Genomic DNA, 13,835 nt, shown 5'->3' with positions numbered 1-13,835 from the left:
ACTCCTGTAGTATATTTTGTTACAGTCCTGGGAAGCAGCAAATGCAAAAGTAAAATGGTGTCAAGAATTAGGAAGAAAGACTGACCTGACTTGGAGCGAGCATGGTTTACTGTAGCAGAGGTGGACAGAGTCTGTGGCTTCAGGGGATCAGGCGGTAAACTGTAGCCTCCTTCCTGTTGCCTGGGCAATGGTACCTGGATGTAAGGACAGACTGCTGCCACTCGCCCGGAACTGCCTGGGGTGGTCTGAGGGGAGGGAGGACCACTCTTTCGGCCAAGCTGGAGAAATGAACATTGGTTAATCAAACAGACAAGTGTGCAAGGCTGGTCAATATGGTTCTAGTTTTTACACCCAAAATATATGGCATATATATCAACAAATAACCTTGAATGCAATTCTGTATGCTTCCGAGGGGTCAAACTCTTTGCTTTGAATTGTTTTTTTTTTTGCTTAAACTGCAGGGTTTAACCAATTCTAGGGTCTCTTTAAAAATTAAGCAATGATTTACAATGCTGCTTAATGTAATATCACAGATGTGGTGCAGTAACTGTGCGTGGCAATACAGCTGCAGGCTATTTCACTTGCCTCTGCTTTTTTCTTGTAGAGACGCTCTCTAAGGTCCCCAATACGCTTGTCCATCATGGTCACCTCCATGTTACGCTTGTTAAGCATATCCTTGTGTTGCTGTAGCTTGCTGTTCTGTTCCTGATTTAGCTTGTTTCGGATCTAATGTTAATAAAGACACGTGTCAAACACATGCATACAGAACTGATGATTTTGTTACTGCATTTAAATATTTTACCATCTCATGAAATGTTGCATATTTATGCAACTTATATCTTTTGAGTTTGAAAACAGGCTTGATAATCTGAATATTGTATGCGGTATCACTATGGGGTGCAAAATGTAGCACAAACAACTTCAGAGAGGATTGAGGAAAGAATAAACAAGTGTGGCAAAACAGGAAAGCACATTACAATTAAAGTCTTTGAAAAATTTGCTTGGAATGAAATAGTTTTTGATGATCAAACAGCGTTAATGGATTAAAATAAAGTTTATTTATCTGCTGTTTCCCAAGTGAGACCCATATATTTTAGATAAACTGAATTGATTTTTTTTTTTTTACTCCAGTTTTTGGTCATTAGATTTGTTATGAGTTGACTGAAACTGAACAAATCCAACCAATGGTCTTCTTTCTTTCTTTCTTTAAAATATTCTGTACTGTAGTCTCTGGACGGTAAGAAGAGAAAACTGACTCATTTAAATATGTAGTTTTTTTTTTAGCTCTGTCTAAAGCACAAAATGCCTACCTGCAGTTCCTGGTAGAGTTTACGTAGTTCCAGAGTAGCATTGCTGGTCACCAGTCCTTCCAGAGGCTGCAGTCCATTGAGACGTCCCCGTCGTAGATCGTCTAACTGCAGTGTGAGCTGGTCCACCTTTAGCATAGCTGACTGCAGCTCTGCCTGCTTTTCTTGGAACAGGCTGCTAACATGCTCGATTTCTGCAGCTGAACGACACACACGAAGTATTCCGATTATAAAAAATACTATCTTGGTGTGCAAATGGACGCACAATTGTTGATTCGCTTCATACACATGTTAGTATCTGGCGTTTTCAAGTGGGTGTGTGTTCGCGCAAGTGTGTAGGAGTGAGGTTCAGTGCAAATTGCTGCTTGGTCAGATGTCCACTCCCCAAGTCCACATGTCATAAGACAATTTTTAAATAGAATGGAATGGTATTGTCATCTTTGTTTTTATCTCATGAATGTCATGGGGGGTGAAAACCACACCCCAACCAGAACTCCCCGTTTTAAAGTTCAGACTGGTCCACTATCAGGAACACAGACGGAATGGATGGCAAAAGCAGCTGGAACATGGGATGAAATTGCACTGTGTGGTCTAACAATAGTAAAAACTGTTAGCTTCAGACCTAGTAGAATTTGATTTCTTTAGAGGATCATTTTTGTTCACGGTTTCCTTGAAATGGTACAGGAACAATCCCCCTGGAGAATGTTCCTTGCTCAAGGGCACAATAGTGATGGCTTGTGACTCAATACTTGTGATGTCTGAATGAGCAACTTTCCTGAATCCAACTCTGAGACTTAAAGGGATACTCCACCCCAAAATGAAAATTTAGTCATTAATCACTTACTGCCATGTCGTTCCAAACCCATAAAAACTTTGTGCATCTTCAGAACACAATTTAAGATATTTTGGATGAAAACCGGGAGGTTTGTGACTGTCCCATAGACTGCCAAGTAAGTTAAACTGTCAAAGTCCAGAAACGTATGAAAGACGTTGTCAGAATAATCCATCTGCCATCAGTAGTTATGAAGAACGTTATGAAGTGACGAGAATACTATTTGTAAGAGAAGAACACAAAAATAATGACTTTCAGTTTATATTCATATTCAACAATTCTTTTGTCAACAGTCTGCTCTGTGTCTCTCCACATCACTGTAGGCTCTTCTGTGTCAGCCGCAGCACAAGGATGTGCTGTTTTCTTTCAAATCAAAGTATAAATACAGGCAGAAACTGACACAGAAGAGCGTAGGCAGTTTGAGTGATGTGGAGAGACACAGAGGAGACAGTTGACAAAGGAATTGTTGAATAAAGTCATTATTTTTGTTTTATTTGCATACAAAAAGTATTTTTGTCGTTTCATAACATTACGGTTGAACCACTGATGGCAGATGGACTATTCTGATGATGCCTTTCATACTTCTCTGCCAGCAGCCATATCACCCTGGAGCCCAAGACCGGTTGCCCACTGAAGCTAAGCAGGGCTGAGCCTGGTCAGTACCTGGATGGGAGACCTCATGAGAAAACTAGGCTGCTGCTGGAAGAGGTGCTAGTGAGGCCAGCAGGGGGTGCTCACCCTGTGGTCTGTGTGGATCCTAGCGCCCCAGTGTAGTGATGGGGACACTATACTGTCAACGAGCACCGTCCTTTGGATGAGACGTTAAACCGAGGTCCTGACTCTCTGTGGTCATTAAAAATCCCAGGATGTCTTTCGAAAAGAGTAGAGGTGTGACCTCGGCATCCTGGCTAAATTCGCCCATTGGCCTCTGACCATCATGGCCTCCTAACAATCCCCATATCTGCTGATTGGCTTCATCACTCTGTCTCCTCTCCACCAGTAAGCTGGTGTGTGTTGGGCGTTCTGGCGCAATATGGCTGCCGTCGCATCATCCAGGTGGATGCTGCACACTGGTGGTGGATGAGGAGATACCCCCTGTCTATGTAAAGCGCTTTGAGTGCTTAGAAAAGCGCTATATAAATGTAAGGAATTATTATTATTATTATAATTATTATTATTATTCTCTGGACCGTGACAGTGTAACTTACTTGGCAGACTATGGGAAAAAATGGCTGCCCACTGCTCCGGGTATGTGTTCACGTTGTGTGTGTGCGTTGTTCACTGCTGTGTGTTCACTTTGGATGGGATAAATGTAGATTCTGAGTATGGGTCACCATACTTGGCCACATGTCACTTCACTTCAGGAATTGGAACATGTGACCAATTTTGTTCCTTATTGTGATGTATAACCACATGAAACAGCTTCTAAAACAAGTAAACATTTAGACTTGATTTGGACTTGATTTTGTCAGTTGTTAATTGATAGGATCACTGTCATTTGCAAATTGCTGTGATCATCATTTGATTAACAAGTTTTTGGAGGGAAGGGGTTCAAATTGTTTGGCCGTTGTTCCAACTTTTTCGCCAGCCCTCGTACCAAAATATACATAATCAGAGAAGAGATCGGTGAGGGGATGTTCATTTTTGATTTTATGTTGACTTTTACTACTACGCCACAGCATCCTAAAAACAAATATCAGATACTTCAGTAAAGAATTGATATTGTACTTGGTATAATAGTGGATCATCCAAATAAAAAAACATATACACATAAACACACATCCGATTTTAAAGTTTTGAGAGAACATATAGTTAAATCCATTTATAAAGTGAGTTCTCTATAAAATACTATGAATTCTGTTAACATGGTTGTACATACACAGGTTGCTGCTGATGAGTTTGCTGTAGTCCACTTGACCCCTCATGGCACGGACCTTCTTGAGTTTAGCTTCTTGACTTTCCACTCTTTCCCTCAACCTCTGGAGCTTCTCACTCTCAGACACGGACTGGCCCTGACGTGGGTCCTGCTGCTTCAGATACCTCAATCTTTGCTCCTAAACTCAGAGAGGTGAGGGAATGGTAGAAGAGGACAGGAGAGGGTGACAGTCAATTTCTAAATGGGAGGGAACATGCTCCACAGACTGTCAAAACAAACACGTCACCGATCAACAAAAGCCCTTCCACGCACCTCACTACGCACAGTGGAAAGCTGCGAGACAACCATATGTAAACAATAAGGAAGGACCAGGTAAGAAGGTAAAATAGAGAGAGGAAACAAAGAGACAGGAAATAAAAGATCATCAACTTAATTTCAGAGTCGTTACAGAATACAAAGACAAAGGTTAAATTTTAGCAGAGAATCTACAACATGTTTCTAACTACAAAAAATGAAGGCAAATAATACTGTAATTACTCCAACTGTGTTAAAGTTTAAATTATTTGGGGGTTTTGTGACATAACGCCCTATATGAATGGATGATGAATGAGACTAAAATAGAAAGTGGAGGGAAACACAGGCATTTGTGCTGACTAGCACTTTCAGCTCTGCTTCAGAATAAGCAAACACAAAGCCAGGCCTAACAGTCCCAGAGTGTTGACTTGACACAATGCAGTGTTAATGAACAGACGAACAAGCAAAGCATGTTTTTAACTGCAGCGCTGCTATGTTTAAAGCTACATAGAACATGTTTGTGGAAATATACATGCACTTTTTTCATCTACATAATGAATAAAGTCATCAATCCACAGAAATACTATATATACTTCATCTACAGCGATATCATTGACTTGATTGCAAATAAATGCACAGACACTTTTTAAACTGAACAGAGATGACATAACTGAATTCAATGATGAACTGCCTTTAACTATCATTTTGCATTATTGAGACACTGTTTTCCAAATGAATGTTGTTCGGTGCTTTGACGCAATGTATTTTGTTTAAAGCGCTATATAAATAAAGGTGATTGATTGATTGATTGATAAAACCAAAATTAATAAAACAGCAATACAACAAACACCTCTACCTGATAAGTTCTAAACAGACATGTACCTTACAACAAAAGGTGAGTCGATTGATACTCGTTCATGAAATACACAGTCGAATATACTTCCGAGATCATAGCTTGGCCCTGTGTTGCCTGTCTGAAATTTCCAGAGCATTCTGGTACTTTTTCCCAGGAACTGACTACACCTTCACGAACACACGTACATGACCCACAATCTCCAGTGGTCTTAACGTCCTCCCTCTTCCTGACAGTTGCAGTTACATGCTTGATCTCATTTCCTATGTGAATGGACTCTCTTTCCTGTTGTTGTTTAAGGAAAAGTAATTTGCATCCAGACAACACGCATAGTTCCCTCCACCGCTGACCTAAGTGTGAAACTATCACACACTTCAAGACAATATCTCAATCACAAAGACAAATGGTTCTCAAAACACAGTATCAAAAGAGTCAAATAACCGAATGGTGTCAGGCTTGAGTGCACTAGCTGCACATTTAAAATGCGAATCATTTAAAAGGGTTTTTAAAAATTCCTGACATGGAACCATGCTAGTATAATTAATCATACATGACAGTTCATGCACTCCAGATGACATGACCATATGTTCACGTACAGTTTGCCCCTTATGCATGCGTGTAAACCCGTTTATGCCAGACCACAGGGGTCTTAATTTAACGTCAGCAGAACCATTAACAGATCTGAAAATGAAAGATGCATATCTCGACATAAATAAAAGAGGCATTTTGGAAATTAACAGTTTCTTCTCAATTAAACAGTTCAGACATAAGAAAAGAAAAAGTATCTGAAGACATGAATAAATAAAGAGATGTGAGGATTCCTACGGTGGCGCCTACCTTAGCTATCAGCATCTGCTGCTGAGTTTCGATCTGCTGCTGCTGTCGCATTGCCATCTCCTGCAGCTCGGACAGCGTTAACTCCACACGCGGATTCCCCACCTTCACACAAACACAAAGTATCATAGATTTAAGCTTTGCACACAAGCAAGCTGGACTTCATTTCTTCAAACAAATAAAACTTGCAATTATTCAATGAAATCTCTACAAGAAAATAACCCCCCCCCCCCCATCTTTTGAATTAAACAGTGAAGAAGGTAGTTTCAAACAAGTAGTCAACAGACTGTATAAAGCAAATGCTGGAAATACATTTCATGCAAATTAATGATGACAAAATTGTAAAAATGAAACATAAAATAATAACTAAATAGGCTTTGGATCATATCAAATTCAACATATTTTCAAGCAGACCATACTCAAAATAAATTCATAGAGTTCTGGTTAATTTAATTGATTATTTTTAAACACATCAGCCAGTGGTTTACTTCTTAAAAGATCATTATATGTTTTGTACATTTTCATACTAATTTAAGCCAGCAAACACACCGCCATTGAACATTTGAAACTAGTTAAAACCAGGTTAGAATTTAAATTGCTCCAAGCTGTTAATTTCAGCTTTGTGGCCCTGGGTGCAAATAAATATTTGCAGTAAACGACAATTCAACAGGTACAGACAAACCAAAAACTCAGCTAGAAATCACCATAGAATCGTGAGGAAATACCTAGAGAGAGTGACCAGGATGCTTACAGTTATGCTATGTCCTGCAATTGTGTGAACTCACCTACACACTCTACTCTATAACAATAACTCATACTTATTGATGTAAGCAAATACATACACACTCAATTACACAGGTAACAAGAGTTTATGTATCCAAATGTTCTGAAATTTCATAAAACAAATCCAAGATAGTCTGATTGAAACATCAGTAGGCCATAGCAGACATTCAAAATAATTGAGTCATTGTCTTCTATCAATTCCCATAACTGGCTCAATGTACAAGTGTTATACTTACAATTATTAAAACCTATCTGACAGGCCCTAGTGAGTCAGAAAACCTCATTTTTCGAGTGGAGGGTACATTTATCTAAATTATCTCAATGAGTCATCACTGAGATTTTATTAGAAAACTCAATGTTGCAAGTCCTTGTTAAAATTGGGGCTGGCCAGTTAAGATGGAATTGGCACTAGATATCCTGTGAGAGATCTCTGTGCTTTCAGATAACATAGAAATGCTCAACTCTGAAATAATTTTTCTAGTCGATACAACTGCAGTCAGGTCTATTAAAACTGGAAAAAAAGCTTATCTTAATGGCTGTTGACTGACTGATTGACTAATGCAGGACCCCTTAGAATCAGTATTTGAAATCATCAATTTTTGGATCATCCAATTACTTAAATGAATCACGATTAATTGAATGCTGGTGCATTAAAGTTCTCCTGGGAAGTTCGATTTTTTTAGAAGTCGTAATTACGATGGCAGATGTGTTCAAGTCATTTGGTCGAAGTAAGATGGCGATGTACCATTTCTATAATGAATAAAAAATGCCAATCAAGAGTGTTTTTTGCTTTTCGATGTTTTTCTTTTGGGGCGTTAACACAACATCTTAAAAAAAAATGGAAAAACTGTTTATACGTTTTGGCCTGTCAGTTACACAACAACTGTGTTTTGTCCTGAAAATGCTTACTTTTGAAAACATAATCCGTGTAAACTACAAAAATGTGACGTCATGCACATGCGTATTTCATGTTAAGTCTATAGGTTGTGCACAGGCATGTATTGTTTTTTCTTTACAAAGTGACATCGCCAACTACTTTGTTGTTGCGTTAAGCTACCTTTCATTTTTTTGTAAATACAAAAAATTATATCATCACATATTTCATATCATTAATCAAAACAAATTTACTGTCAATACAGACACTGCATCCGTTACATCCAGATGTTTTCCGGATGTTTTCTTTCCGACATGTACCCAACTCGGAAACTCTGGGCTTTAAAGAAAGTTCAGAATTTCCTGCTCATGATTCCAACCTTGTGATGGCGTACATGTGTGTTCAACTCCTAATAAAATCTTTCTGAAATGAGTTAAACACACCATAAGTCAATCTTGGGAAAGCACTAATGGGAAGGAAACACTTAGCCAAGCGTCGGACAACATGTGTCAGGCAACAATGCGTTATCCATAATTTGTTTCCCATCAGAAAACCATCAGAAAACAAAGGCTTGCTCTGCCATACAGAATACACATTATTTCAGGGAAAAATCTCAGTTCTTTCAGGGAAGGCTGTTCTTAGTAACCTTAGATGTTCACTCTGTGAATGGTTATGCCTGAAGTGTGGTTCTATCCACAGAAAATGAGGTCACCCCTGGGGCCGTTCTGGTGTTGGTGAACACCTGCTGGCTCTGAGGGAACAGGCCCTACTCAGGATGAGATCATTCATAATGTAATAAACACACTCACCCATTAGATTATGACCCAGTGCTGCATAAACTGAAGTATGTGAGGAACGTTTTGAAATATCTAATGAGTGATATTAGATATTAGTACCTCATAGAGTGTTATCTACAGGAGACATAATTCTCTCTTAACATCACTCCTTTTCACCCTTTTTCACATAAGACAGTCTATTAGGTCATCGCCTGCCCACAGCCACTGCTATTCTTATCTTGTCTGACAAATAAGCTGTAATTAGAGTACTTTTAGTCCCTCCTGTCACAACAACAATTCTCACAAATGCACTTTTTATGGTCTGACATGGAGGCTACTGAAAAAAAAAAAGTCAGTTCCCACCAAAAATCAATTCATCACACTTATTGTATCACAGTTTCATAGAAAAGAGAACCTGCTTGATTCTGGCACACCTGTAAATGGGTAGCTGGAAAATAACATATGGGAGAGAGAAGTAATATGTTTCAGATTGTAAACTGAGCACAATTTCTATCACATAACCATATATTCAGAAAAGCCCATTAACTCTATGTGATTGAAAAATGGGAAGGTGATATATATTTTAATGAAACAAACTTATTATGGAAGGCCAAAGTAACATGATTTAATGTCGAAGCAAATTTATCCAAGACTTCAATTTTATCCAAATATATATCAAGCATATTGGTGCATTTTCAATATAAGACCACATGTAATCTATGGCCCATGAATTATTAAATAAAAGCATTTTCCTCAGAATGTCAGTTGTAGGGTAACCATTAGTCAACTAATAGTGATAATGAGCTCTGATTTTATAAAAATTAGCTACAACTGCAAAATAATGATGGTCGTGTCATCATGGATATTTAAATCATTTTAAATATTGTGCATGCATAGTCAGACTAGTAGTTGTTATTTTAGTTTTTTTCACCTTTCTGGAGCTCACATAAATGGTTAAAAGGAGCATATCCGATGTAGTCTCTCCACTGAGATCACTAAAACCGCATGCACAATAACATGTAAGATATAGTTTAAAGTAATTGCAGATTAAATATAGCATTATCCACACTCACTGATTGAAATGTCAACTACCCAAATATTATGTCAACTGACAGCATCCCTTCCCAATACATAGGCTACAACTGCCAGCTCATATAATTATACAACAAAGTAACCTGATCCAGCACTTTGACACTTCTCACAACTGGTCAATCCTTCTTCCTATTGATCAACAAACACACAGGCTGAAATTTTGAGTAAACCAATTCTGTGCTTAACCAAAGTCCTGGCTTAACAGATCAATGCACCACAGACCTTCACAAATGAGAGCTGAAATTACCTGGTGAGAGTCCCATGTTATTCTGCATGACCGGACCTTAATTTTGCTGCATTGTCCTTCAGCTGTGAATTCCTGCACAGTCTCGACGTGATTCCACTCCATTTCTAACAGTCAGGAGCGCGTTTCCGAGTCTCTTATGAGAAAAGCATGGGCGCTGTGTGGAGGGATGCAGTGCAGCTGTAGTATCAGAGGTGCTGTGCTCGTTATGAGACCCCAGAGTCACACTCACAGCCGCAATCCCCTCTCCCAAAAGCAGGAGTGAAGTCATCCAGTACATTAGCGATGAGTCAGGCTGTCAGTGTTATCCCCACTCAGCGCGACTGACTTTACGCGTTTTTGCATACTAACAGTCTCGTGACTCTGATGTTTAATTACAGTACATTAAACACTAAAATGTGACCCTTATAAATGTTAACGTGAATGTGTGATGATGGGACCTGCGTAAGTTTGTTTTCCCCCTCATGCTCAATTTTGACGTGCAAGCACTTCTCTCGCTTTTAATGTGAGTGAGTGTTTCTCCTGCCTGGAGTGTAGACTGCAGTAGTCATGTCCAATTCCTGAACGAATCGTTCGTTTGAGTCGGATCTTTTCAAAGAATCGGTTGAACAACTTTACCAACCCGGTCTAAAAGGTGCATTTAAAACACAGACTGAATCGTTACCGGTTGTAAATCGTTATCGTAAAAAAAAGGAGAAGATGTTCGGTTCACTATCTATCCCTGCTGCGCCCCTCATAAAATATCACTGATAAATCCTTTGGGATTGACATTTACCCACCTAAGAATCATCTTCTCTGATAATGTAAGCAAACAGATGTTAAGATGTTAAGAATCAGAACTAGCGATGAAAGATTCACGAATTATGCACTTCTGTTTGAATTATGCAAACAATCAAAGGGGTTTGCAAAACAGAAAGCAATCAGAAAATCAGAAAGCTTTTTAGAGGACCGATCATGGATATTTACTTACTTATTAGTCGAAAACAAAACTTCTAAACAAAATCTTTTATCGTTTGACAAACGACGTTTGTAGCCACTCTTTATTACACATGCAGCTTGTGGACAGTTATGTCAATTTAAAACCAAAACAGTATTTTTAAAAGAGTATTTAAATAGGGCCAGATGTTTCTGATCGGGTGACTGTGCCCCTGAAACGGTTTAACAATTCATCGAATCCGATTAATTTCAGCGAATCGCTTTGCATAATGGTGCGATTAATGTAATCGCTGCAACCGCTTCAGTGTTCTACGCCCCAAATATCTCACTTAAACAGGGTCCAGAGAATTCACAACATCAAAGCGAATCGGTTCAAGTGATCCGAGTCAACCGGTTGAAAGAAATGATTCATTCGCGAATCGGACATCACTACAGCACGCACACACGACACCTCCTCTCCCGGGAGCGCCGCTGTCAGACTGCCTGTGCTGCGCCACAGCTGCCCCGCACTCACTTACTGCCAGATGCGTGACAGTCTCAGAGAATCTGCCTTTAATGTTTGCATAACTGCGACACAACTTTACAGCATGGGCGGGCTATTAAATGCAGCATGCTTTCCAATGCACAAGAGTAAGCTGATTAAATTAACAATGAAACACGTCAATTCCACTTAAAAAAGTACCATGCTACACTGATTATGTCATGACACCAGTTTAAAAAAAATATTCAATGGACAATATAATTCCTTGCCTTGTAAGTTTTTGCCATTACAAATTAAAATTCTATCAGATCTCAATAAGTAGCTGAAGCAGCAGGGTTAAAATGTAAAATTCTAAAATGCATCTCTTTTGGCGATCATGTGATGCACATGTGGGCTAATTCATATTCCTGAGTAATTGAACAAGCTTGTGTTTGTGCCAGTTGGAAGAGGTATCTTATACTGAAATGGGCACAGTAAATAAGTGCAATAATAACGCTGAGCCAGCCATTTAGCGGCCTCTGCATTTTAATAGAGCCACGTACTGACCCCAGTCACTCATGACTGACCTTCATATGTCCATATGCTGAAAAAAAAAAACAGCCAGTGCCACAGGGCAAAATCTGTGCTCTCAACTTAAATGTATACATTGAACAATATGCATTTAGAGATTGAGTTCTGCGATAAAATAGACATATGCAAGAGAACAACTAGACAAATAAGTAGCAAACCATAGGTGCATAATCACCACTGAACAAATCAGTAACAATGATACTATAATAAACAATTTAAATATTTGATTTCAAGGATGCTTTTTGTTTCTGGGTCTGGGTCCTAGATGAAAACCATTGAGAATTACTAAATGTCATACAAAGTGCTAAATGATAATTAGAAGAATTCACAGTGCTGTCTTCAAATGCAATGACAAATTAGGCAGAAACAAATTGCTCTTTCATGACTATGCAAAGCGCCCTCAGGGACAACATGCACAGATATTTGAGAACTTTAAGGGGCTAAGCATTCACGGATGAAACTTCACATTTTTACAGTGAATTTTGATTATCTAATAAGGATTTATCTGCTAGGTGCAGGAGGTGCAGTACAACCCAAATGGTAACTCTAAGCATCATCACATTGAATGTTACAGGAGCATCTAGAGGCAGAAAAATAGAGACTGAAGGTCAATGATAGTGATATCAGAGTGGGATAAGTTCAGCTGCCAGACAGGCTAGGCCTGAAAACCACAATGTGCCTGATGAAAGATCTCTTTATTCATTCATCATTGCATAGCCAGACTTTTAAGTCACAGCATAATAGTTTTGTCCAGATTGCAGCTTATTCTGGCCAAGAATCGCCCACTTAGTCTGACTTAAAGTAAAGACACCAACCAGAGTGTCTCTGGTCTCTTTGCTTTTATATGCCACTTAAGAATGCATACTAAATAGCTTTAAAAAATAATTTTAATAGTGCTGTGGTAAATAATGATCTCAGCAAAAGTGGTTAAACAATTTCACAAAATGTTTATAGATTTATATCTGACCAAAAATATGTAATTCTCGGTCTCAAAACTTTTAGTTTTTTATGTCACTAAGTATGCAAAGTTACATAAAGCAACTTTTTGTGCAATATGCATCAGGGGATATTAAACACATAAAGGCATAAATTAAACACAATTTAAAGGAAAATCTGACATTTTTGACACTTAACAGCATATACTACCATTTAAAAGTTTGGGGTTGGTAATACTTTTTTAATTTACATTTATGTATTTATTTATCAAATTTGCGTTAAATTAATAAAAAAAAGTGACAGTAAAGCTTTGATATTTTTACAAAGAATTATATTTCAAATAATCCCCATTTCTTTTAAACTAAAAAAATGCATCACAGTTTCTACAAAAATATTAAGCAGAACAACTGTTTCAACATTGATAATAATAAGAAATTGTGAGTAATGGCTGCTAAATAATAATTTATCACTATATTACTTTATTTTTGGTCAAATAAATGCAGCCTTGAAGATAAAACATGTCTTTAAAAAAACTGTAGTGTACATTCATCTAACATACATCTGAGCTTAAAAAAAAAAGCATTCAGATGAGCAAACAACACATGTTGACATGTACAACTTGTCATGATTCTGCCCTCGTGTCCTTGATTTTTCCTAGTCTTGAGGCAGGATCATGACAGACCCGTGTTTTGTGTACAAGCGCATGGCCTTGTCTTTGGGCCATGTGCTTGTGTTGTCTCGTTCCCTTGCCCCGCCCCCCTTGTTATCCTAGTCGTGTCGTGATTGTCCTATCTGTAACACCTGTCGTGTCTTAATTGTTTCCCCCTATTTAGATCTCCTAGTGTGCTCTGTCCTGCGTCGGTTCATTGTGTTTCTCAGATGTGTTCTACTTATGTGATCGTGTGTGAGATTGTGCTGTACCCTCTGAAGTCCTTGTATTACCGTGAGTGTTTGTAGTTAGTGTCAAGAGTTTGTTTGTCTTATCAATCCTGCCCTGTTAAGTTGTTTAGTTCCTGCCCTAGCTGTTGTTTTCCCCCTCGTGGGTTTTGTTTTCCCCTTTTTGTAATAAACCCTTTGTTTGAGAATCCCTGTCTGCACCTGAGTTCCTCCCTTACCAAGATCCTGACACAACTTTGTTTATTTAAAT

General features: G+C 38.5%; 1 protein-coding gene across 7 annotated transcripts in view; it reads right to left on the bottom strand.

The window, feature by feature from the left end:
- The window catches only part of LOC127933609 (apoptosis-stimulating of p53 protein 1), a 33,106-nt gene that overhangs the window by 5,484 nt on the left and 13,787 nt on the right, over positions 1 to 13,835 (bottom strand). For 5 of the 7 annotated variants that reach the window (XM_052530693.1, XM_052530690.1, XM_052530692.1 and 2 more), the window contains 5 exons: positions 6,000 to 6,101; positions 4,019 to 4,193; positions 1,311 to 1,507; positions 586 to 726; positions 86 to 278 (listed from right to left, as the gene is read on the bottom strand). In XM_052530693.1, coding sequence (XP_052386653.1) covers positions 86 to 278; positions 586 to 726; positions 1,311 to 1,507; positions 4,019 to 4,193; positions 6,000 to 6,101 — 808 coding nt within the window. Of the gene's footprint in view, positions 1 to 23; positions 279 to 585; positions 727 to 1,310; positions 1,508 to 4,018; positions 4,194 to 5,999; positions 6,102 to 9,768; positions 10,158 to 13,835 lie in introns of those variants that run through there. The other 2 variants (XM_052530696.1, XM_052530697.1) reach the window with 2 other exon arrangements.

This window comes from Carassius gibelio, chromosome A17 (genome assembly GCF_023724105.1).
Source record: "Carassius gibelio isolate Cgi1373 ecotype wild population from Czech Republic chromosome A17, carGib1.2-hapl.c, whole genome shotgun sequence".
NCBI lineage: Eukaryota > Metazoa > Chordata > Actinopteri > Cypriniformes > Cyprinidae > Carassius > Carassius gibelio.
Note: the sequence above shows the minus strand (reverse complement) of the source record. Positions and strands in the feature narration are given on the sequence as shown.